The 25,175-nt window shown below is 36.9% G+C and overlaps 1 protein-coding gene across 23 annotated transcripts in view; it reads right to left on the bottom strand.

Moving 5' to 3' along the window:
* Positions 1 to 23,378, bottom strand: part of magi1b (membrane associated guanylate kinase, WW and PDZ domain containing 1b) — a 139,980-nt gene extending 116,602 nt beyond the window's left edge. For 20 of the 23 annotated variants that reach the window (XM_077203224.1, XM_077203203.1, XM_077203207.1 and 17 more), the window contains exon 1: positions 22,129 to 22,954. In XM_077203224.1, coding sequence (XP_077059339.1) covers positions 22,129 to 22,426 — 298 coding nt within the window. In that variant the 5' untranslated portion in view covers positions 22,427 to 22,954. Of the gene's footprint in view, positions 1 to 22,128 lie in introns of all 23 variants that reach the window. The other 3 variants (XM_077203209.1, XM_077203213.1, XM_077203219.1) reach the window with 3 other exon arrangements.
* Positions 23,379 to 25,175: the final 1,797 nt, after the last annotated feature.

The following is a 25,175-nucleotide window of genomic DNA, read 5'->3' as shown; positions in this document are numbered from 1 at the left end:
AAATGTTTATTTTATTTTGTCTTTTTTATTAATAAATAGAGACAAAACCAGTGATAAACACAAGCTCTGATTCACTTCACATTTCCTGTACTGCACATACACACAGAGATAATAAGTAAGCCCGGGGTTATGTCCTCACCCCCCTAAAATGTCAGAGCAATATAAATAAAATAAATGTTCAACAAACTCCAGCGGTCTGAGTGGTTTTACTTATTTCATAAGGATTGTTAGTAAATAGTTGTGTTTCTGCACGACCATGAACCAGAAAGAAAAAGAAACTGCCAGAAACTGACAGACTGAATTTGTGAATCATGACATCAGACCACACACATTCCCCTGCAGCAGGTTCATCGACATGTGTGGCATTCTTTCACTTTTCTCTTTCCCTCCACTCACTTTAGCTCTCGTACTCCACATCAGAGCTCGCAAACAACTTTTATGGTTTAGTCCCTCTCCATACCGGATTTGCCAACTCATTCTTCATCACACCTTCTTCATAATTCACTCCTGCTTATGATTTTAAACTCAACATTGTGCATGATTCATCAAGGCACCTTATTTATCAACCTCTACCACTAAAACAACTTTCCTTTTCAGCTTGTCACCTTTTCATTTCACTTTTATCTTATTGAATAACTCGTTTTAATTGGAAATACATCAGATCACGGAAATACATTATATTCGCAGCCCATTTAATGTTGACTTGTGTCTTTTCAGCTCATGGATATTGTTAGGATTTCATAACACTGAACTAGTCTAATACTAAAAGGTTTCTCGTATCAAGCTCTTTTTAGTTTATTTGGCGTACGGTTTGAAATGGGCTTCCCTCTAAACTCCTACTAACAGCTTTCCAAGATAAATGGAGGATATACATTACAACTGACCTGAAATACCAACAAAGCCATAACTTCCCATAAATGGAAGTTAAACCTATTCCCTGACAAAGGAAAAGCTTTTAGGCCACTAAAAGCCAGACATTACACTCTTAATAACAAGGAATGGTGGTAAAAAAATTTTTTTAAATAAAATCTTGCAAATCGTAAAGGGAAATATCTGCCACACCTGGTCAGCAGAATTGACAGTAGGAAGATAAGTGCAGTGTGTGAATGAAGAGAGCATGTCACATGTAATCTATCAGCTATATTCATTCCCACAGTCTCACTTTTCTATTAATTTGAGATTCTGGACTGAATCTGCATAAAACTGAAAACGACTGAGAGAAAAGCAAGATTACACTAAATAGATATAACACTGTTTCTTAACTTTCATGAAATACTGCGGGAAGCAACAAAATCACAGCAAATCAGAAAGCACAGTAAGCAAGCAGAGCAAAGAAATATGATTATAACTACAACAATCATGCCCTACCATTCTAACCCACCGCGGATCGGGCGGATGACATGACGAAAAAAAATATTCTAATTAAATTCGGGCGGGTGGCGGGCGGTTTCTAGTCTTGCGGCTGTCATCAGCAGCGCCTTGTATCAGCGGATGGCGGGCGGGAAAATTGGTCAAAAACGTTGGTGCGGATGGATGGCGGACGGATGATGAGTTTTGTGATGCGGTTGCGGATGAAATAATAGCCCATCCGCACATCTCTATTGCAAACCCCAAACTTTTAAATGGTAGTGTATATAGTTAAGACACAGAGTGAAAGTATTTCTTTAAACTCTTAACATTACAGACAATGGTTTATAGTTAATTAACATAAATACTTGATATTAAGAACAATATTGTCATTTTGGTCTTAAATAACCCATTAATATTCTAGCCTGCAACTATTCCCTCACAGACGGAATAATTTAAAAAGCCCAAGCTCATGACATTTGTGTACAGAAGATAATATCAATACTGTCTGCTTAGTCTATAGGAGATCAGCTAGAAGATCATTAACTCTGAAAACACACTGACATTCCTTCAGCAACATATTTTGCTTTCCTCCATTCCTCTAGTCTAACTTGTCATTCCTTCAGAGTGCTAGTTTTTCCGATCGCTTTCTCATTTTTTCTCCATCAGGCAGGAAGATAATAGAGATAATACACAGATGATCGAAATGAAAAATAATTACATTTCTCTGTCTAGAGGTATTAACCGTCGCAAGCAGGACGTGCACATTTGTCTGTCATTTAAGGTGCTGATGTACATGATGGAGGTTGTATGATCTACAGCATCTGGTGCTGATTTAGTGGCAGTAAGTTCAGTACGGCACCCTTTTTTCAAATGCAGAAGAGAGTAAAATGACCAGTGGCCACATCTATCCCAGAATGCACTGCAACAAGCTCAATGAAACCAAAATCCAAGATTGCAGATTAGATGAGTGAAATATCCATTAAAAACAAACATAGGGCAAGTGCATGTATAGGAAGGTATCTGTATATATGCATGTGTTCGTATGTATAATATGTATATTCATTAATAACTGCAGAAGGAATTATAACTTTTGTTAGTTTTTTGTTTTAATTAATGAAAATATGGAGGATCTTCAGATTTAATTTCTGTTAAGTTTACCTGTACTCTATACATTTATCCAATAAAAAAGATAAATAAATAAAATAAAAAACGTAGAGTTTGCAATGGATATTTCGCCGGTCTAAACTAGTTGCCATCTAGTTCACACACAAAAATAAAAGTGTGTCTTCATTTACTCACTCTTATGTTGTTCGAAACCTGTATGACTTGAAAATAAAGGAGACTTTTTGTAGCATTTACTTTCAATATATGATCATTTTTCAAGACTTTTTTCAAAGGATCTTCTTTTGTTTGTGAAGCTGATAAAGATAAATAAAAAAAAGTTGATACTGAATACTTTTTAGATCAGATTACCCAATCAGAAACTATGTTATATCATATTGCCTTCATTTGTGACTAAGTGGATCTTAATTCACTATGTTAAAAAAAAACTGAAATGATCTGATTTCAGGTATGAAGCTCACGCTGCTGTTGGAAGCACAGGTGTGCGGGTAAGAATCCCTTAGTGGGTGGTGGCCGTCTCAAGCACACCGTCCCGACTGGAGGGGTGTATGTGCCCATCTGGCACATCTGCCCATTAATTAGTTGTTTACAGCCCACATTCTAAAATTATACCTTTAAAAAAAAAAATTTCACTTCGTCTTGTTTTTCAGATCCCCATGTGTTCTTGGACTGGCAAGTTGAGAAAAAGCCAGAAAAACAGAGACAGAACAGGACAAGAAAACAAAAGTATATAAAAAACAAAGAAATAAAGACAAAGTGCAAGATGAAGTTAATACGAAACTTTAACTTTAGCTTTAAGAAAAAACAGATATAGTTAAACAACCACACAAACGAAAGAACATCAAGAAAAAAAGATTTTCTCCCAAACATAAGATTATTATTTAAAAAAAATTACATTAGAGACTAAGACATAAAAAAAAAGCATAAAGTAAAAAGACTGTGAAAGACAGACCTTTATATTTCCTTTTTTTCTCATAGCTTCGCATAGTAATCCATAGGCTAGGCTTTTAGATACAGGAGGATTCAAATGTCTGAAGCCACTAGTTAAAGGGGTCCTATTATGCCCTTTTACGAAGTCTTGATTTTGGGGTGTACTATAATTAGTTTTCATGCTTGATTGTTAAAAAAAAAAAACATTATTTTTCCCATATTTTACATTTTTGCAGCTCCTCTCTCCCCAGTCTGGTTGAACGCATCGTTTTCGATGAAGCCACTCCTTTCGAAAAACTAAACGTGCTGAGATTGATTAACTGGCTCTGTGTGTTGCGTTTGGCAGCGATTAGCACATGTTCGGAAAATGTCACGCCCCTTTATAACCGCTAGCTCTACTCGGATGTAAATATTAACAATGGCGTCAATTTTAAAGCATTTCAAGCTCGATTCAGACCCTGACAATGTTAACGAACAAGAGGATGGTGCAGAACGGATTTCAAGCACAGATTTCACAGGACGTTTCACAGTGGTATGTTAATGTAATTTTCTTATAGATGTGATGTTATCCACCATTTAATCATATTTTTCGAAAAACTATAGTAATAAAAACAGTAGTCAATCACAAAAACATGGATCATTTTCCTAAGGGGCGGTGAACAGTCTTACAAAAGCAAGACCTTATAAAAGCTGAAGTAAACACTACATCAATACTTTAATGTTAGTTAGCAGGCTAGCGGAAGCAAAGCTTTGCCCTTCATTTACATTATAGCTATCATAGCAACTACACAAAGCTTATAAATGGAACTGTTAATAGAAAACAACTACAAATAATAAGACATACATACAATTTGATCTATAAATAACAGATTGTCCAGACAAAATGGGAATGGCTACGTCTTTCAGGAGAAGCTTTTGTGCATATAGCCTGCATCGTTCTCTCTTCTGGAAGCTGTTCTCCGTAAAATGTGCAGCGCACAGACAAACATTCAGCTTATAATTTTCAGGAAAAGTGTTATAAATTTTAAAATCTCCAAGTTCGGCAGCCTTAGGACAAACCATTTCCGGGGAGTAAAAAAACAGCGACAACAACTCTTCCTCTTCTCGCAGCCCAACATTGCCTCACCCCTTTGTTGAGTGCTCCCGGGAACAATGTTTAAGTAAATTTTAGGGTTTCTGATGTCAACAACCCGGGAAGAAGCTCGTTGTAGTCCCTACCAGCCATTTGTTGTAGTCCTTAAAAAAGCGATTTCTGGAAAAGAAAATATCTCCCAGTCCCTGTGAACTTTGAGTGTTGTAACTTTGCAGATGTTGTTTATGCTTAAACGGCAACATTACACACTAACTAAATTAAAAATATGAAATCACAATCAAGGACCCCTTTAAAATCTGTGAGTATATTTTGAGATAATTAACATCAGAAAACACCTGAACAAGAGAGGCCTGAATAACCAACACCCACCCAGAATAGAATATAATCTGCTGTAGCTACTGTTGTGGTAAGCCAGTCTCAAAGCATGATGCACTCTTATGCTGATGTCAAGTGTTATTTGGGTCTCTGAGAGAGAGAGAGAGAGAGAGAGAGAGAGAGAGAGAGAGAGAGAGAGACAGAGAGAGCGAGAGAGAGAGACAGAGAGAGAGAGAGAGACAGAGAGAGAGAGAGAGAGAGAGAGAGAGAGAGAATTATACAGACAAATAGCTTCAGAAGACACTACTGAGAATGCAGCGCATCAATCACGCAGCACGCACAACGACAACAGCAGACGCTCTCATACACGCGCACAACATGACGAAACACCCAAACACACCAGAAAGCAGAAAGAGAATACACTCACTTAACAGACACAAAAACCATGATGAAACACCCAAACACACTAGAAAGCAGCATTTGATATGTCAGCAGTGAGACAAAGCAAAGCAATGAATGACTGTTGAACACAACCTCTTACCATACACACCCATATACATACACTTAAACTAGAGCCTGCATGCTGCTTTAAGGGGCATTCCCACTGGGAACCTACAGAGTAGACCAATCCACAACCCCAGTGAATTATGGCGGCAATATCTACTGCCTTCTGCTCAATGGCCTGACAGCTTAATGATCTCTCCCACTCATGTTTTACACAAACACACACACACACACTGCATTTCATGCGCACACGTCAATTACACTACAGACCACAAAGAGCAATCGTGATGCCATCCCCTCCTCGCTCATAAAGTATCCATTTCCAATAAGCTCTATGACATATCCCCGATAGTAAAAACAAAGAGTCACTCTACTGTTACTGTACACCAACAGCACACACACTTAAAAATACATGAGTGGCAACAGCAAAGAAAGAAAGGGTGAAAGAAAAGAATGAAAAAAGCACAAGAAAACAAATCTTGGCCTGTTCACACCAAGGATAATAACTCTGAAACGATATAACGATAACAATAAATATATACAGTTCTAAATATAAAAGAATAGCAGAGTCCACACCACAACTATAATGATAACAGCACAGAGAAACAATATCATTGGAATCACTTTCAGAGTGATTTTTCCGGTTTCTAGCTTCCAGTTTTTTTCCAAAGCTTGAGCATTTAAAGTGGAAGACGATAAAACGGCAGCTTGCACCAGGAATGAAAATAACTATATCGTTCGCTTGCACGGATACTAGGCCTTTCACGTTCGCTTATGTGGATACTACCCCTTTCGCGCGGTTTAATATTTATAGAATATTGATATTCTATTCTACCTGAATATTCGCTAGAATAATATTCCAGTTAATATTCCGTCCTTGATGTGAAGAGGCATAAAAAAGGCACAAAGAGAAGCAAAATGAAGCAAATAAGCAAGACAAAAGCAAGAGCAGAAATAGTGAAAGAGAAGTAAACTGGAAAAGAGAGAAAACTAAAGAACAGGGGGGGAAAGAAAAGGAAGGCCAAAAGAAATGAAAAAAAATTACAGAAAAGAGTGAAAAAGAGTGAAAAAAAGTAAAAAGAGGGAAAGAAGGTGCAAAGACAGAACAAAGAGAAAGTACAAAAGAATGCCCAAGAGAAAGAAAGGGCGAGCGAAAAAAAACGCAAAAAATAGTCACTAAAAAATAAAGCGAGAAAGAAAAACAGCACGTGCTGGGTGAGAAAAATAAACGTGCAAAAAAAGAAACTGCGAAAGAAAGTGAAAGAAAGTGAAAAATAAATAAAGACTGAGTGCGAAAGAAAAAAGTGTGCAAGAAAGAAAGAAAGAAAGAAAGAAAGAAAGAAAGAAAGAAAGAAAGAAAGAAAGAAAGAAAGAAAGAAAGAAAGAAAGAAAGAGTGAAAGAAAGAGCGAAAGAAAGAAAGAAAGAAAGAAAGAAAGAAAGAAAGAAAGAAAGAAAGAAAGAAAGAGCGAAAGAAAGAGCGAAAGAAAGAAAGAGCGAAAGAAAGAGCGAAAGTGCGAAAGAAAGAGCGAAAGAGCGAAAGAAAGAGCGAAAGAGCGAAAGAAAGAGCGAAAGTGCGAAAGAAAGAGCGAAAGAGCGAAAGAGCGAAAGAGCGAAAGAAAGAAAGAAAGAAAGAGTGAAAGAAAGAAAGAGTGAAAGAAAGAAAGAGTGAAAGAAAGAAAAGGAAAAAAGAAAGAAAGATCAAATTTACAAAGAGGATAAATATGCAAAACAACAGCAAAAGATAGAGAGAGAAAGCGAGAGAGTGACACTTGTATAATGAGAGGATGGACACATGTGTATCTCCAGGCAGACAGCAGCATGTGACTCATTACAGACAGAGGCTGGAAAAGAGCCTTGTCTTCCTGTTACAAAGTCACCATATGAAAACAAACACAGCTCTAGTGAAGCAAAGAACAGATCTAAATGAACTCAGGTCAATAAACAGACATTTGGGGAAGGAAACCACAGTAAGACAGGTAAACTAAACATTTCTGCCTCTGGTATTCCAGGGAAAAGCCGCCCGGCGTGGCTCACAACACACACGATGACTGCACGTATTTGATTCATGCTTCAGAGAGCCGACAGAGCGGGCGGCAGGGAGACAGACGAGCCCAGTGAAGGGATGAAAAGACACACATCCTGCTGTTGTATATCAGAGAGACGAAACGCACACCTCCTCCGATTCTGCAGTCTGCGTTACACTGGCCTACTGGAGGCATTTGCATTAAGTAAATACTACAACAACACTAAAGGTCAAAACAGTCTTGCAAACAATGGCCTCATACCTAATAGTAGAAAAATCATTGTGTGTGTTTGGATGCTAGTTCTTCATTTAAAATTAAATTAAAACCCCTACAGAAATGTTCCTGCTTGTCCACAAAACCATCTCGCTCATTAAAAATGTTCTTGCATGGAACTTACAAAGCAAATCTCACAATTAAAAGCACCACAAATTCATGGCTGGAGACATGAGAAAGGAAGTTCAACATAATATAATTTTCTCAGCTCTGCTTTACAATAGGGCTGTTTGTGTTTGAAAGGCATGACATCACACAGTCCACCACTGGATCCACAGCAGCGGTTGCTGCACAAAATGGAAGACGCCTCCTTCAATCCTGCATGCCCATTATTTTTGGTTTCAAAACAAGTAAATTGATCTATCCACACATTAAAATCCATGCTGTAGTCTATGTATATGCACATATATGTATACAGTATATATAATGTTTATATGATATATATATATATCATTTTTTATTTAAATATATATATTTATATATCATACTTTTATATATATTTTTTATTTCATTATAAATAAAGATTATAATTTTTATAACGTTCTATGTATCCTGTGTTAATACATCAGTACAACATTGAGAATCGCTGGCCAAGGCTTATTAAAAGGAAAGGCTGTTTGACATCAATCAGTGTATGAGTCCATTAAGACCCTATGGTGGGCCATAAAGCCTCAAATCATGTGACCGATGACTGTCCACTCCTCACATCAATATATGAGCCTCCACTCGGGTGGGTTTACAGAGAAATTGTGCGCTGATGTAATGGAGGTGCAGTTGTCTTTTACAATGTAGAACTTTCTAGATTCTAGAAGCAGAGATGTTCTTCTGTTATATAATCACTTAGGAGAAATTATAAAGAACAAAAAAATCTATGCTAATGTCCTGAACCTGCTTCTACCCCTCTAGAGTATGAACAAAAGCCCTCATTAATATTTCAGTGATTTCAAAAGGGTTAGTTCACCCAAAAATGAAAATTCTGTCATTAATTAATTAATTACCCTCATGTTGTTCCAAACCCGTAAGACCTTAGTTCATCTTCGGAACACAAATTAAGATATTGTTGAACCGTGCATATATTGTGAAATGACGAGAATACTTTTTGTGCAGCCGACGTTCCGACATAGAACCAGGAAGAGCTGCACTGTTTACACTACGTCAACAGCGTAGGAAAAGGACGTGGAAGAAAAGAAATTGTTGAAATTCGCTGTGTGTTGTTTGATTAAGTAATGCACATTACTTGTAATTAATTACTTGTTACATCAAAAATTAATTGATTACGTAATGCATGTTTCTTGTAATGCATTACTTGTAACATTAAAAAAAATCTGATTACGTAATGAACGTTACTTGTAACGCATTACTTTACTCGTAACATCAAAAAAGTAATCTGATTACATTATGCATGTTATTTGTAATGCGTTACTACCCCCAACACTGCTCATTTCATATGAGATTGAAAACACCTGATCGCTGGGTTTTCTCAGAGGAGGGCTATGTTAGAAATGTGTCCATCTTGAACATAATCAGAATTATCAGCTAATAAGGGAAAATTGACATACTTTGGTACACTGTAGGGAGCATCTGAGTGGTTTCCAGAGTTGTACCTTGACAGGCTCTAGAGATTTCTGATGGAATCACGTCCTCATGTTCTGATATCAAAGATACGCGAAGTTTAACTTGTATGAAGTTCAATTGCCTTTGCAATATTTCGCATTTATATTTTCTGTATATATATTTTGTATATACACCAAATTAAAGTTTTAATATTAAATTAAATAATTATTAATATTAAATTAAAATTACTAAAATTAAATAATTTAATTATTAAATAAATTAAACTTTAATATAATTGAATTATTAAAATTTGATTAAATTATTATAATTAAATTATTTAAATTATTAAAATTAAATGTATTTATTAAAATAAAATAAAATTTCAGGTCAAAGTGCATTGCAGCCATGGTCATCTAAAGATCTACATATGGTGTAATTGATTGTGCAACAACGGATATGTTAAATTGAAGCTGTCATTATGACACTTAAACAAAAAAGGTTTGCTTCCTGGACCTACTTGCACCTGTTAACAGGTGGAATGAAGATATGTGTCGGTTTCACCCCAACCTGTCTGACAGGTCCCGCCCAGAGAGCAGGTGTGTTACATATACAGTCAGTCCACAGTTTGCGCAGTTTTGTAATCTCTGGTATTCAGGATTGAATGTACAGTAGTGCTGGTCAGAGCCAGTGCAACGTCACAATCTACTCCCCATTACCTCCATTTGAGGCTTAGGATTGAAGGATGACCCAGTGGAATTCAGTGGTATATAATTAAATATGTAGGTACAACATCTTAGCAAAGTGTATCTGCTTCAAAGGCATTTTGTAGAGTGCAGCGTCCAGTACAAGATATGTGAACTATTAAGCACAAGAGACAAAGCTAGGACAGAAAACCAGAGATGACGTCAGAAGAGACTGGTCAGACGAGATTCCTGAAGTTCCAGAGCACGTAGCGCAAACAGAGAGCATGTATAAACATCCAGCAGAACATTCTAGAGCTCTTTTACTGTGTGTTAAGCAAACAGGTGAAGTTTCTGGCACTGTTGAAATTTTAGTCAGCCATTTCTCATTTATTTGCTTTAAGAAGCCAAACTTCCTCTTGACCCTCCTCAGAATCAGATGTCAACTCAAAGAAATAAACAAGATTTTTCCAATAACAAAGTCTAGGACACACAGCAAAAAGTGAAGAGGAAAACATATGACAAACACAAAAAGGTAGAAAGTAATGGAATCAGGAAATGATACTGAGGAAGTGACAATGGTCAAGGCTAAACAGCAGAAAGGGCTCATCATGTTGTCTTTGACTGGACTTAAAACTTTCCCAGCATCTGTGTTTCACAAGCGCTGCAGTATCTGAGTCAGCAAACAGTATTAAATTCAATGAAGCTTATGCCAAACATTTTCCCCACCTCAGCTCTTGAACTTTACTCAGGGTGTATTTCAGCAAAGTACTAACAAATTGACTTACAATACCATCAGAGACTTAGATATTTAAAGGGCTATAACTAACAGCCTCTACATTATTCATCATGCTCTATACATGGATTTTTACATTTTTGCACATCAAAAATTTATCAACACTTATTTATGAGTTGCAGAACAATATTACAGAAAAAAAAAAATCAACTGATTGAAAAAGCATAAGTGAATAAATAAACGAATAACTAACATTTAAAAACAATTATGAAGCTATTATTTTAGTGCTGTCAAATCGATTATTCATTGTGATTATTTCAATCTATCAAAAAAGTTTGTTTACATAATACATATACGTATAGTATAGCCTACAATATATATATATATATATATATATTTATATTTACATACACACACACACACACACACATTTAATTATATACACACACATAAATAAACACAAACTTTTACGTTACATGCGATTATTCACGATTAATCGATTTGACAGCACTTATATTTATTGATTATTGGCGCTATTTAAGGGACAGGAAATTATAGGGGAGACCAAGAACGGGATTTAGACACAAAGCAGGCCAGACTCAGACCAGAATTTCTCATATGGGCACCAAAACTCAATATGAACAGGATTATTATAGTTAAATTCAATCCAATCCACCTAGCCTGCATTTCTTTGGAATATGTGGGGAAAGAAAACGGAAACTCCCCACAGAATGATACTCCTCAATAATACTAATTATCGTAATAAACCACTAGGCCAGAGCTCCAACAGAAAATGATATTTTTACACATATCTGGCAGGACTCAAAACTAAATTTCGCATATCCACACCAAGGCTCAATGTGACTGGAGCACATATGGCTAACCACTAGCCTCCAACACAGGCCTTTCTTTATGTACGAACACATGTTTACTGACACACTTAAAATTAGATGCCAGTGTGCAAGAGGGGATGGAGGTATGAAGTTAAATGAAAAGGGGGAAAAAAGGAGGATATGCAATGGGGACAGAGAAAATTAACCGCTTTTTCAGCACTTCATTTTCTCTGTCCCCATTGCAAATCCTCCTTTTTTCCCTTTTTCATTTAACTTTATCCCTCCATCCCCTCTTGCACACAGACATCCTTGAAAGAGTGAAGGAGAGATGCTGCAGTCTGCACTTTTCAAATGAGGACAATGCGCTCCACAGAGACATCGAATTGCAATACCTGGCAACAGGACTTATTCAATTAGGTAATGTAGGGAAAAGTCTGCATGTGTATATGAGCCCACCGATGAGATGAGGTCAATGTAAACTTCTCCAAACAAAACATGGTGAGAGAGGGTAAAATATAAGCAGCAGAAAGCCTTCATAAAATGAAAGATATAGATTACTCAAAAATGAATGTTCTGTCATTTCTTGCTCATGTCGTTCCAAAACAGTACGCAGTTACTTTTTCCCTTACAGTGACATACAACACAGTTCATAATGATCACCTCTGTAAAGCTCTGAATTGGACAAAAAAAACATAACTATAAATGTCAAGTCTTCTGAAATGATACGATAGCTTTGTGTAAGAAACTGACCAGATTTGTGAACTAGTTCATAGGAAGAAGCACTTACCCAGTTGATTAGTAAAATGGTCAAATGTCAGCTGTTAAAAAAAAATTACACATTTTGAAAGTCATGTCTCAAAACCTATTTTGAGAATGACCTCTAAAGGACCTGAGAAATGTGCAAATGTGAGAAGAACACTCAAATTCTCCTCCCTAATCCCAGTGACTCCTAAGAATCATAATTTGTCTCCGTCTTTGTAATTGACCTAAGAAGGAAAAAACTTCAAAGTCTGAACTATTTTTTCCACCACAAAAAAGCGACAGATGGAGAGAATTGGTTTGTCATGCCTCTTCCTCCCTTCCTCTCAGAGGTGCTGAAGACAACTTTGTTTTCCTTCCATCTGTAATAAAGAAGAAGAGGTCTAAAGCACGACGCTAAAGAGGAAAAAATCGTCCTAAATGAAAAACAGAGAAAAAAACACCAACTGCACCGCAAGGAAACCTTAGCCCTTTAGCTTAGCATAAATTATTCCCAGCCCAACTATCCACAGAGAGCAAAAGAGTTGCAGATTCAAAAAATGGCTACCAGACTCCAGGAATGGCCTCCTCTAAAGCTGTCGGTGCAATTACAGGGTATGCCAGTAAATCAGTGCCATACAGCCTAATTTAAACTGACGCTGCTATATTAAAGGGTTAAGAATAGCATCAAACGTTAAATGCACCACCCTCATCTTCACGCTTTTCTGCCATGAAGTTTGAGAAAGAGAGATAGACAAAGTAGAAGTGAGAACGCAGAAGGACTGGTGGTACAGAATATTGCTAATCAGAATTTAGCATCAGAATTATCAATTTTATTACATTAGTGTTAACATTTTAATTCTTCGTTTAAAGAAATGCTATGTTACTTTGCCAAACATGTTTATTTTTTAGAAATAATATTATTTTTTAGTTTGCAAAATTCCAAAATACCAAAATAAGTTCCAAAATAAAATAAATTAAATATTTATTTCACCAGAATATCCGAAATGGTTATGGTTCCTTAAATTATAAACAACTGCATTGTGATAAGTCCCGTCACATAGTATAAAATTACTCATGCCAAGGCTTAAAATTAAATTAAAATTAAATGAACACAGATAAGATATGACAAATCAGACCAATGAGTGTATGAGATGACAAAGAAGAGAGAGAAATTACCCTACTGACTTACTCCAGGCAGAATATGATGGATCTCAACAGACAATGTGTGCGTTTGTGCCTCTGACCCTGTCAATTGAGACGGCACTGTGTTCACGTGGTCACATAAACGCCACTCAAATCACAACACCATGACTTCAGTTACCATGGCGAGAGAGACAGCGAGAGACACAACGGAACAGCATGTAAAGTCGAAGATGAACAGTGAAAAAGCAATTAAAAATGTGTTGATAAGAGGTACAATGTCTCTTTCTCACACTTACACAGCAATAAAAGACACAATCAAGGAAAAAACTGCAAAGAATCCAACCCAATAAATTAGTACAAGATTGTACACATCCCTAATTTCATTGAAAAACAAAAATGGGGACAATGACAGCAGATGTACAGTGGCTGTCAGGAAAAATCCTACTGTAAACATATGGCAGCCTCACCTCCACAGCTGCGTTCTGTCAAACACACACACACACCCCTCCTCCGCCCCACCATAAACATGCTAACAAAAGGCATCAAGACGGTTTAGACAATTGACACACTCTAGTCATTACATTTGGCACAAGTGTTTAGAATCACGCTGGAAATGTTGCAGATGTAGGCTTTCGCAATTCAAACTGAATATCTGATTTGTTTGGAAATCAAGAACAGCGTGTTATTGTGTGAGAAATGAATTAAAAACATAAGAACTGACAAGAAGCGATCACAGCTAAATTTCTTCGATTAAAGAACTGAAATGTCAGAAAAAGTTATTTATACCGGAGGCGGAATGTTCCGGGAGGGTTTGTTGTGGGAGAGATTACGACTTCCTTCTGTAAATACTAACACATGGTTATTAAATTCAATAGCTTGATCTGTTTTCCCTTCCGAAAGTGGGGTGCATCCTTCCACGGTTGGGTGTGTATACATCTCTGTCTCTGTCTCTTTTTCAAACAAGTTTTTTATTTTTTTTAGTTAACAATAACAACATTCCTAATTTTGAGAATAGTATACTGATTGTACAAAGCTAAAGGGAGCTTTTGAAATCTATAGGAAATTCATGTGCATCAAGACACACTATTCTGATGGACCCTGAGAAGATATATTGATATATTTTGGGAATGTCTATAGAACGTCAGAGAACAAAACTTAATGCATACATGTAGGTTGCATTAATTTACATTTTAAATCTCTGGAATTAAGCATTTTGGAAGAAAACGTACTTGAAAAGAGCAGGAGCAAAGTGGTTAGCTCATGCATGGCTCTCTAACATGAAAAGCAACAAGAAAAGCACAATAAAAGAAGGCACCAAAGAAGGATCTATGTGCAGCCGCCGACCAAATCGGACACCGGAGTGGCACAGTGTGTTGTCTGTCAGCTATTGTTGACCACAAAAGCCTGTCTGAATCCTCTTGAACTAGTCTGACCCCCTCCGAACTCTCTGCGAGACACCCCATACTCTTTTTCTTGCCGTCTCTCTTTCAGTAATAAGGCCGTACGAGAAGAGGCAGAGAAAGAAATGGCTTCTTTAATGAGATCTTGGTATTCAGACCCCTGGGCTTTGGCTGAACGGAACCGTCCTGTAAAAACACATCGTGCTGGACACACACAGCAACCTCTCCAGAGACCCTGGGATGATGAAGCATAATCCAACTGAATATAACAGGATATTCGATTAAAAGTTAAAGTACAAATTTCTTTATAGTACAGACAATCAAATCGAACAGAGTTTTAGTAGCCAATACGGCTTGTATGCTATAAGCAATGTGCACTGCAGGAATACTTACTGTAAAAAAGCATTTACTTACTGTAAAAATAGCATTTTCCAAATACTCCAAACAATGGCAGTTTCTAAAGAATCAATAAGAAAGAATTCACTAAAACAACCTTTACATTTCAGCCAGACAAAGAAAATGAAGTGGATGAGTGTTCATGAACCACAAAACGCTAATTGGTGACTTCTGGGATATTGGGAACGACTGACTATTCACACCAGGTCAGGACTATCCCGAGGTTAAGTTCAATTTAGTGCCTGTGTGAGAGACTGCTCTGAAAATCATCAAGAAAAGAGGGCAACGACAGCAGAGCCGTGGCTATGCATGGCTGATCAAGTATGTGCAAGTATGTTTCTGCAATGTTTCTCCCTGCAGGAGAAACTATCAAATCGTGCTTCTCTGCACTAACCAAAGTCTCTCACAGACGTCACTTAGAATAATATTATCTGAAGGATATATTCTCCAGGTTTTTTCCAACTTTCATCAATGTCCAAGTCTGTAGTGCGTGATTTCAAAGCAGGGTTGGGAATCAATGCAATAACAAATGATTACCAAACATTTTGTATTCTTTCTTCTTCCAAATTAGAAAAAGAATCATTCGTCGAATCAGATTCATTAATTTCTTATAATTGCCACCCATCCCATAATGACTGCAAGATAGGCCAGATTTCAACTATAAACAGGGGTGCACATAACATTTTTGGTCTGGTTCTCAAGGGAGCACCTTGTTACTCTCACTTTACGGGGCACACTTATCCTACGAGCTGTCGTCATCACTTTCTGCTCTCCTTACTATCTTCTTTTCTCTCAAACATGGTAGATGATGATGTTTTTTTTTTTACATTAACGACACTGACAACAGCTGGAATATTAGGCTGCTGTCACTTTAAGGCCAAATGCACGGACCGAATATACTGACACACCTCCGTTTCTTTCTCAACTGATCACTTATGCATAACAGGGAGAATACTTGCCGAGACGGGTATTTTGACATAATTTTGTGTATACGTGTCTGTTCAAGCCCAAGTAAACAGGACCAGAGATGGAGAAATATCCTACTCGAGTAGCTAAACTTTTGAAAATTTAGATTCCCAGATTAACAACTGACAGATCAGAATTTATTCAGCCATCCAGCAAAAGAGTAATGTTCCAACAGCCATCACTCACCACAAGCTTATCTGCTTATTCAGAAATCTCATCTTTCACTTTCTTTCAGTTTTGTCTGACTAGTTGATCTTCGCTGGCCAACTAGAGACCGACTGTGACAATTAAGTGCCTAACTAATGGAAAATTGGAGCGAAAAAAAAAAACTTCCATAAGCACTAACCAAACTTGCATGGCATGCCGGATGCCTTGACGTTGTGAAACATGTGGGACAGCATCACTGACTGAAAGGTGACAAAAGCTTTAAGAGAAGGATTGCAATGATTGCTTTTACAATAAACAAAAAGTTCTATTTAAGCTCAGATGAAACTGAAAGAAAAAACAACATCCTAATAGAGAAAGAAACCAGATAGCATAAGATATCAGATTTCAGAGGTTTTAAGTTGTTTTGAATCAGTATGTTTGAGTATGTAAATGTTATATCTTGAGAAATGTGACAGGCAAAACAAAGACGAAAGAGTTTTATCTAAGAGCCACCCCAAGCTTTCCCCAGAAACCTCTATTGAGACAGGTAAGCTGTTGACACATCACTGAGCACACACCAGCCCCAAATATCTGACATTCAGCTGAATGTTTGCTCATCTCTTTGGTAAACGGGGCTTCAGATAAATGGAAGTAATCTATAACCTCCAACACTCACACACATGTACAGAAGAAAAAAAACTAAGGTAGTGTCACATGTGAAATGTAAAGATATAAAGATACAAAATGTATCTACAATATGTGAGAGAAAAAAAACATCACAAATGTGAGATATAAAGTCCCAATTGTGAGACATAAAGCTGTAATTGTGAGATAACAGTCAATTGCAAGATATAAAGAAATAAAGTTAACTACGGAAAAAGTTAACTACAAAAAACTACATTGCATTATAGAATTAAAGAGTCCCAATTATTGTAATATTGTAAAATGTAAAGTTACATATCTACAAAAAATATTTGCAATTCTATAAAAAATTTGGAAAAAAAATTGCGTAGGAATTGTGCAATATAATGTCACAATTGCGCGATAAAAAGTCAAAATTGAATGGAACTGTTAGAATTGAATGAAATAAAGTCACAATTCTGAGAAAGTCACAATTAACTACACAATTTGCTTCATGTCAGCTTCTCAAACAGCAAGCAAGAAAGCAACAGTTTTGTGAGACTGAGAGCAGAGGGGGAAATCTCAGATAAACACCTCACCTCCTTATGTGTCCCCTTGTAAAAAAAATAGATATAGATATATATATATATATTTTAGCTCTCTGATACTGATACAGTAAAATCCAATTTGATCTGTGAATAAAAAATTCTTTACGGAATCCTCCACAGGTCAGTCACAAGACCCCATTAGCCCAGTTGGACTGAAGTTTTCCCTGTGGATACATAGCTTGAGGGGGGAAAAGTGCTTTTACCCTGGAATGGTCATTCTGCACAAACACTAATATAACCAGTTCCACTTACTAACTTATATTATTAAAAATGTCAATGATTAAGTGAGATGGCAGCCAAGCCCCCTTATTTATATAAGGACTTGTTTTAACAGGCTTATCAATGTAATGATATTGGCATCAAGGTCAATGAACTTAACCAAGCACATTGCTAAAAAAAAAAAAAAAACGCTTGGTCATAAAGATGTGTTCCACAACATCAAGAAAAGCAGTCCTTTCCTATCCAAGCATGGTGTACAACTCTTTGTCCAGGGTCTTGACACAAAAACACCTTCCTGAGTTTAAATTCACAATTCCTCAATAGTGGCACGATCTAAACTATATCAGAACTGTTTCAGTTGTGTTTGATCAGGTTTGCAGGAAGGTAGATCCCCAGGAACAGGATTAGGCAACCCTGCCTTAATCGTAATGTTCACAAATTGCTGTTGCATAACCATAGGTGGATGCACAAACGTGCGGTTGAGATCATTTGGTTATTCATTCACTCCTTTATTGTCCCTTCCTCTTTTTGAAGCACTGAAAGAATGGCTAGCTTTCCTTATTGTTTTAAGTTGTTCCGGCTCACCGACTGCGATAGGAAGCAGAGTGGGTTCCTCTCTTTCTCCTGAAGAACACATGTTTAAACTGAACTCAGGAAAAGGAAATAAACACTTCCACATGAAATCTACCCACTGAGGCCTCCACCCCTCCCTTCGGCTAATTTATATACACAATATGTATGAAATGGAATTGTGATTGATATATGCACTGTAAAAAGAAATACACTATATCTACTCAATTAAATTGTGGCAACATATTACAAGCAATGTTATTAATTCAATTTAACAAATTGGAATTGAGTAAGACTTAATCAAATTAATTCCTTAAAAGTCAACCATTTAAAAGGAGTAACATTTAAAAAAAAATATCTGAATAACAGACAGACTTTAAAGATGAATTTAGAACTATTTATTTTTTATTGCTGATTAGCTGATAACACGCAGAAACACCGAAGCTATTTTTCTTTACAATGTTTAAAACTTTATCATCTGATCGCCTTTGTTTATGGTTTTTCTTTGCAACAATTTAAATGTTTTGGCAAACGCCATTACACAAACCAGTGTAAAGCATAAAAAGCCTGAGTCAAACTGCCCAACTAAATGAAACACTGATCTCCATAATGGTGAACAAATATTTTCAATAAACCATTAACATCTAAACTTGTCAATTCTCAAAAAGAACTGTAGACAAATGACAGAAATAAAGTCAGTCTGGTTAGTAATAAGAGGGATTTAATGTCCTTTCAGTTGATTTCATCTAAGGCTGTGGCTGAAATCAGTTGTAGTTCTTGTGTTTCTCTTTCCTTCGGTGATTCTGCTTGTTATCAGCTTATTATCAGCAATAAAAAATAAATAGTTCTAAATTCATCTTTAACGTCTGTCTGTTATTCATATATTTTTGTTTAAATGTTACTCCTTTTAAATGGTTGACTTTTAGGGAATTAATTTGATTAATTCTTACTCAATGCTAATTTGTTAAATTTAATTAATAATATTGCTTGTAATATGTTGCCACAATTTTATTGAGTAGATATAGTGTATTACTTTAGCATCAGGACTGATATTTGACTATGTAAACAATAAAAATGGATGCAGAACATAAGGGCACAGCCTCGACAGTCTGATGTGATCCAGATACTAAATAACTGTATGCTGGTAACCCCTTGACCACTGGCTTCATGGCATTTCACAGTCCTCTTTCTAATGGTTCAGGGTAGATTAGCACGATCCCTGTGCAAACTGAGGCTGTGAACATGCTAAATACATTACACACACACATGCATTTTCTCCCCAGGCATTGCCTAATCCAGCTCGATGTCAAATCCCACACAGAAGCACCCAGACAGATGGATGTAGAGCAGTGTGTCATTCTCCCCTTCAGAAAGCAGCTCAGGTCTAGGATCAGCATTTGTTTACAATGAGCACAGACATGGGAGAAATCTGATACAGGATAAAATGTCCTACTGTAAAATGCATCATGATAACAACAAGTCAACGGTCCATCTGGAGTCTGGACGGACATTGTATGCACACATTTGCAGCCTGACGAAAACTCTTACACGCCAAGTTTTCACCAAAAAAAAGAAAGAGAATTTTTTTTTTTGAAAATATCATTTAAAATACAGCCTATTCTTATAAATGTACTATTTGTATTCATGTTTGTTTAATATGGCCTGAAAAATGATAATACTATTTTCAGTTTCAAAAATGTCAAATAGCCATCAAATTCCTTGAAACTTGAACATGTGACTGTACACATCATGATATATCGGCATCATATCTGTATCGTCCGTTGGCTGATAATACAGATATATTAAAGCCGATAAATAATAGATTATTTCCTTCAGCTGAGCACTGTTTGCCACTTCAAAAAAAGGAAAAGCGCAACATGTGCAGCGCAAGTCTGTCATATAAGCTACATAAAATTATAATGAGAACATTATAATTGTGTGCTTGGGACATGGCTTTTAATGTTAAGACTTTTGTTTTTGTAATCAGGCTCTCAAAAGTTATTTAAAAATTGGAATTTAAATTATCTGCCAATACATCCATCGGTTGTCGGCTTTCAAATATAAAGAATCATTGGTCATTGGTATCGGACAAAATTTTCACATTGGTGCATCCCTAATATTTTCAAAAGTTTCAAAATATACTTTTCAAAACATTTCAGAATTTGAAAAATATGATTATTATTATCATTAATTATGTTTTCGTGAAGTCACGCTACATGATATTTTACAAACTTAACTAACCTTGCCTTGTAACTTTAATTTGGCGGGCAAAACTGTTTCAAACATTTTAAACTAGAATAGCAAAACATGCCCATCATAGAAGAGATCTATTCAAGTCATTGTATATATACAAATTGCCTTTCATGTCATTGATTGACCCATGAATCTTTTTACATTTTCCCCACTTTAAGACGTCCATAACAGCCTTTCCATGTAACTTTCTGCCCAACTCCGCTGACATTTTCTCAGCTGAAGAGGCTTGTTCCATCAATCAATACAACAGCATTGAAAGGTATTCCTATTACATATTACCTCAAGAGAGAGCTGCCAGGGCACAGACCGTTAGTGAGGTCACCACAGGACTGAGAGTCTTAATGTAAAAATCAATGAAGATTAATGAGTGAATTTGTTGTGCGCTGCATTAACTGTGCCGAAGGTTATAGATGGGCTGTATGCTCATGATTAGACACTGACACTGTATATAATAATGTCCCACACAAATGAACAAGGCCACGTGAAGACCCACAGGTTCTTACATAAACAAGAGTCTTGGTCCACAAGAAATGCACTTCAAGCTCAGCTTAATGCATTTCATATCAATTATTCATCCTACAAGTCTGAAGAATGGGAGAGTTTGAGATCATCAGCTTGTTGAGACAAAAAAAAAAGACTTTTGTTCACAAACTCACAGAAACACAGATGGCATTTGTTGCCAAAAACATTTTCATAATTAAGGCTGGATACAACAAAGAATTCCCAGACAGCATGATAGATTATAAACAGTGAAACTCAACACCAGAATGTATATGAGGAGAATGTGTAAGAGAGAGAGAAAGAGAGAGAGCTGGAGCCTGGCCCAGTGGTGCTCTGGGAATGCAGTCCGAGTTGATTGGCTGGTTTCCTGATATTGTCTGAAGTCATTTGGTGAAATAGGCAGAAGCATAACTCAAACCATGTGATGAGGCAGAGCCCTGTAGGGAGTTACCACCGCTTCAGCACAATAGACAGTCTGTAGTGCCTTTACCTGGGAATTACGGTTCACTCATCAACTCCTCATAAAGGACTCGGGGAAAAAAATAACAAATTGGCTTAGAAATGTGAAGAACTGTATCACATGCGACTTTATTTAATGAGTCCTGCTTTAAACTTATCAAAGCTACAAAGGGTGTTCAGCATTATCTGAACTTCTGTGAAATGGATTTTGTCAAGTTACACTTATTTTAACTTAAACTGGGGCAAAACGTTTCACAATGCTTAAGAATAGAGATTCGTTCATTCTGAAGTGAGAAAAGCATTAGGCTGCATAAAGTCGAAAACAAAGATGGAAATAAATGTGCAAAATGCATAAATGTAATGGCATAAATAAATAAATAAAAACACTTCTACTAGGCCTACTAGGCCTACTGCTGCTGTAGCTCAGGGCTTTCCTAGGGAGACACAACTAAGTAATTTGAATCGACCCATAAAAAGTTGGACTTGGCCAGTGAATTGTAGCATTAAACATGTATGATGTTATTATTATTATTGTTGCAGTGTGTGGTTATTTAGTATGGTTTCAAAAAATAAATAAACCTATTGGTTATTGGAAAGCAATTCCTTGATTGGTTGATCCCTTGATGATTTGTTTACAGGAAATGAATCACATGGAAAAAACAAAAGTGAGATCAAAGCGCTCTTCTTACCTTGCCTCACAGTTTTCAACTTAATAGGTCCCTTGCAGTTCTTGATCACTGTCAGCACATCATATAGAGGCAATCCAGAGACAGAGAGCGTCTCCACTTCCAGAACTAATTCCCCCTCTGACACTTTCCCATTTCTGAACTGTACGGCATCCCCGTTAACGTGTCCGATATAGGCGAACTCTCCATTCTCCGCACCGCCGAGCAGCCGCACGTTCAGCTCGCCACGGGCGTCCTTAGAGACCGTGCACTCGTTAACTTTGGTGGTCCAGTGATTCTTTTTCTGTACCACTTTGGACATGATGAATCAATCAAATCCGTCCAGAAACAAGTGGTTCCGCTGACAGACGAGAAAACGAAATAGTTTCATAGAATGAAATATCCCTCGCACGCGCTGTAAAGTTTCTTTTCCGTCCCCTCGGTCATGAATGCAGCTTCCTCGCAGCCCAAAATGAAAAAGAAAGAAAAAACAAAATCAAGCCATTGTCCGGCTGTTCACTAAATAAAATTCCCGGTCCGACCGCTTCCCTAATTAGCCTGTATTGTTTTCCTCATCTTCTTAACATCCTTCCCCCTTTAATCCCCTTGGTTGCGCTCATCTGCTTGTGTTTTAATTTCATAAACCTCTTTAACTACACTTCTTTAAGTCTTAGGCTTAGTTTAATATATTCTAAAACACTTCTAAGTACAATTCCCCAGCTTTCCTTGGCGCACAGAATGTGTTGGTGAGCGTTTCCTCCTAGTTCACGGCTCCTTTAAACAGGTACAGCGTTGACGTCTGTTTTGATACATTTCTCCTGTCCTGTTCTGCCTGCTCGCTCGCGACTAGGGATGGAGCGAGCGTAAAGTGCGCGCATGCGCACTATTTCCCTTCGGACTCGTGAAGGGAATCCTCTCTGCGCCCGTCACCAGGTCCTAAAGTCCGTCTAAGAAAGAATAGTATTTAAGAACCTATCCCGATTTCTGTAAACTCTTGATTAAATGTCTCTCTCATTATAAATCGTCCAAGTGCCGGGAATAAATAAATACAAGCATAAACATGTATAAATAATCGCACCTGGACTGTATTCAAGGCTATAATCAGCATATAAAATTGGTTAATGAGATGAATTGATAACATCTCCAGAATCAAAGTAGGCCTACTGGGCCTTAGCCATAAATCATGAAAGATTTTCAAACGTAGTTTTGTCTTTGTTATGTTTAAAGACTTTCTGTTTTAAAGGCAGGAATTGTTTCCTTGCTCACTCTCGTGCAACAAGTTTTGTCGGTTTGAGTATAAATTGAATGGTTCATCCCATGAATCCTTGTTAATCAGGTTCAACCTGCCTATCATGTCTATTGTAGCCTACTAAAAGAACTGTGCCAAATTTTCCAAAACACTGTTTATAGTGTCTGTATACAGTAAAAAAAAAAAATATAGGCTATATATGATCAATAAGTTGACAATATATGTTTTTACATTTCTTTAATTAAATTAAATGAGTTAAGCAGTTTTCAACTTTTTTATGTTATACAAGATTCAACTCATTTTTTAAGTCAGTTTAATGTAATATGTTAAGTCTTCGTCGTCAGTTAGGAACCTGGGTGTGCTCTTTGATACCAATCTTTCATTTGAAAGTCACGTGTCTAGTGTCTGTAAAACCGCATTTTTCCATCTTAAAAATATATCTAAATTACGTCATATGCTCTCATTGACAAATGCGGAACAACTAGTTCATGCGTTCATGACATCAAGGCGAGATTATTGTAATGCACTACTGGGTGGTTGCCCTGCACGCTTAATAAACAAACTACAGCTAGTTCAAAACGCAACCGCTAGAGTTCTTACCAGAACCAGGAAGTACGACCATATTAGCCCGGTTCTGTCAACACTGCATTGGCTCCCTATTAAACATCGTATAAATTTTAAAATATTGCTGAGTACTTACAAAGCACTAAATGGTTTAGCTCCCCAGTACGTGAGCGAGCTCTTGACGCATTATAGTCCTTCACGTCTATTGCGATCTCAAAGTTCTGGCCAGTTGATAATACCTAGAATATATAAATCGACGCTGCATGGCGGTAGATCCTTTTCCTATTTAGCACCAAAACTTTGGAACAATCTTCCTAACATTGTCAGGGAAACAGACACAGTCTGTCAGTTCAAAGCTAGACTAAAAACACATCTCTTTGACCTAGCATTCACATAACACTCTATAGACTTCTATAATTCAATATTAGACTGCATAGATTAGGTCAGCCGGAACTGGGAACACTTCCATTAAATCCTGATGTACTCGTTACATCATAAGAAGAATGGAATCTACGCTAATTTTAGTGTCTTTGTTTATCCCGAGGTTTTCCCGCAGCCTGCCGGATCCAGGGCCGGATCCGAAGGACTTTCGCCTGGACCCGATGACAATGCAGTGCTGAAGTGCCAACTAGCCTCTCCCTATGGAGGATCCCTATACCACTCTACAGATAAAGCGTTGTGGAATTTTCAGTTCGCGTACCTACCCGAAGTGATAAGATAAAATAAAATTCTGCATCAAAATTTATTGGCAAGACAAGTAGTTTGTTTAGGCATGGTTTATAAGGAATTACAAACCGGCGCACATATATTCAAACGCACATAACTATAGAATCAATTCTTAATGCGCATGTGAACGCCATCAGCGTCTATCACAGGTTCACGTTTAAAGTCTGTTTAGAGAGAACGGTGTCGTCTTAGCGGCCCCTAATTTAATAACAAATGATCATTTAGACGGAAGTGAATCAATCAAAACTAACTTTAGCTGGAAAAAACATTTTTCAAGAACCACTATAAAACCAAACCAATCTCTGTAAAGCTGCTTTGAAACAATCTTGTTAAAAGCGCTATATAAATGAGGATGACTTGACTGACTTGACTAATATAAATTGAACTGACTTAAACAACCAAGTTGATTGTAGGCTACTAAAAATAACACATAATTGTATAATAATAACTAACATATTAATAAATCACAATCATAATTAATCATAAGATTTTAAGAACGTTGACACTCTTGTAACACAAATAGTAATTTGAT

Source organism: Siphateles boraxobius, unplaced genomic scaffold, assembly GCF_051911475.1.
Source record: "Siphateles boraxobius isolate OS27281-9 unplaced genomic scaffold, OSU_SipBor_1 5, whole genome shotgun sequence".
Lineage (NCBI taxonomy): Eukaryota > Metazoa > Chordata > Actinopteri > Cypriniformes > Leuciscidae > Siphateles > Siphateles boraxobius.
The sequence above is the reverse complement of the archived record's forward strand: the minus strand, read 5'-3'. Positions and strand labels throughout refer to the sequence as shown.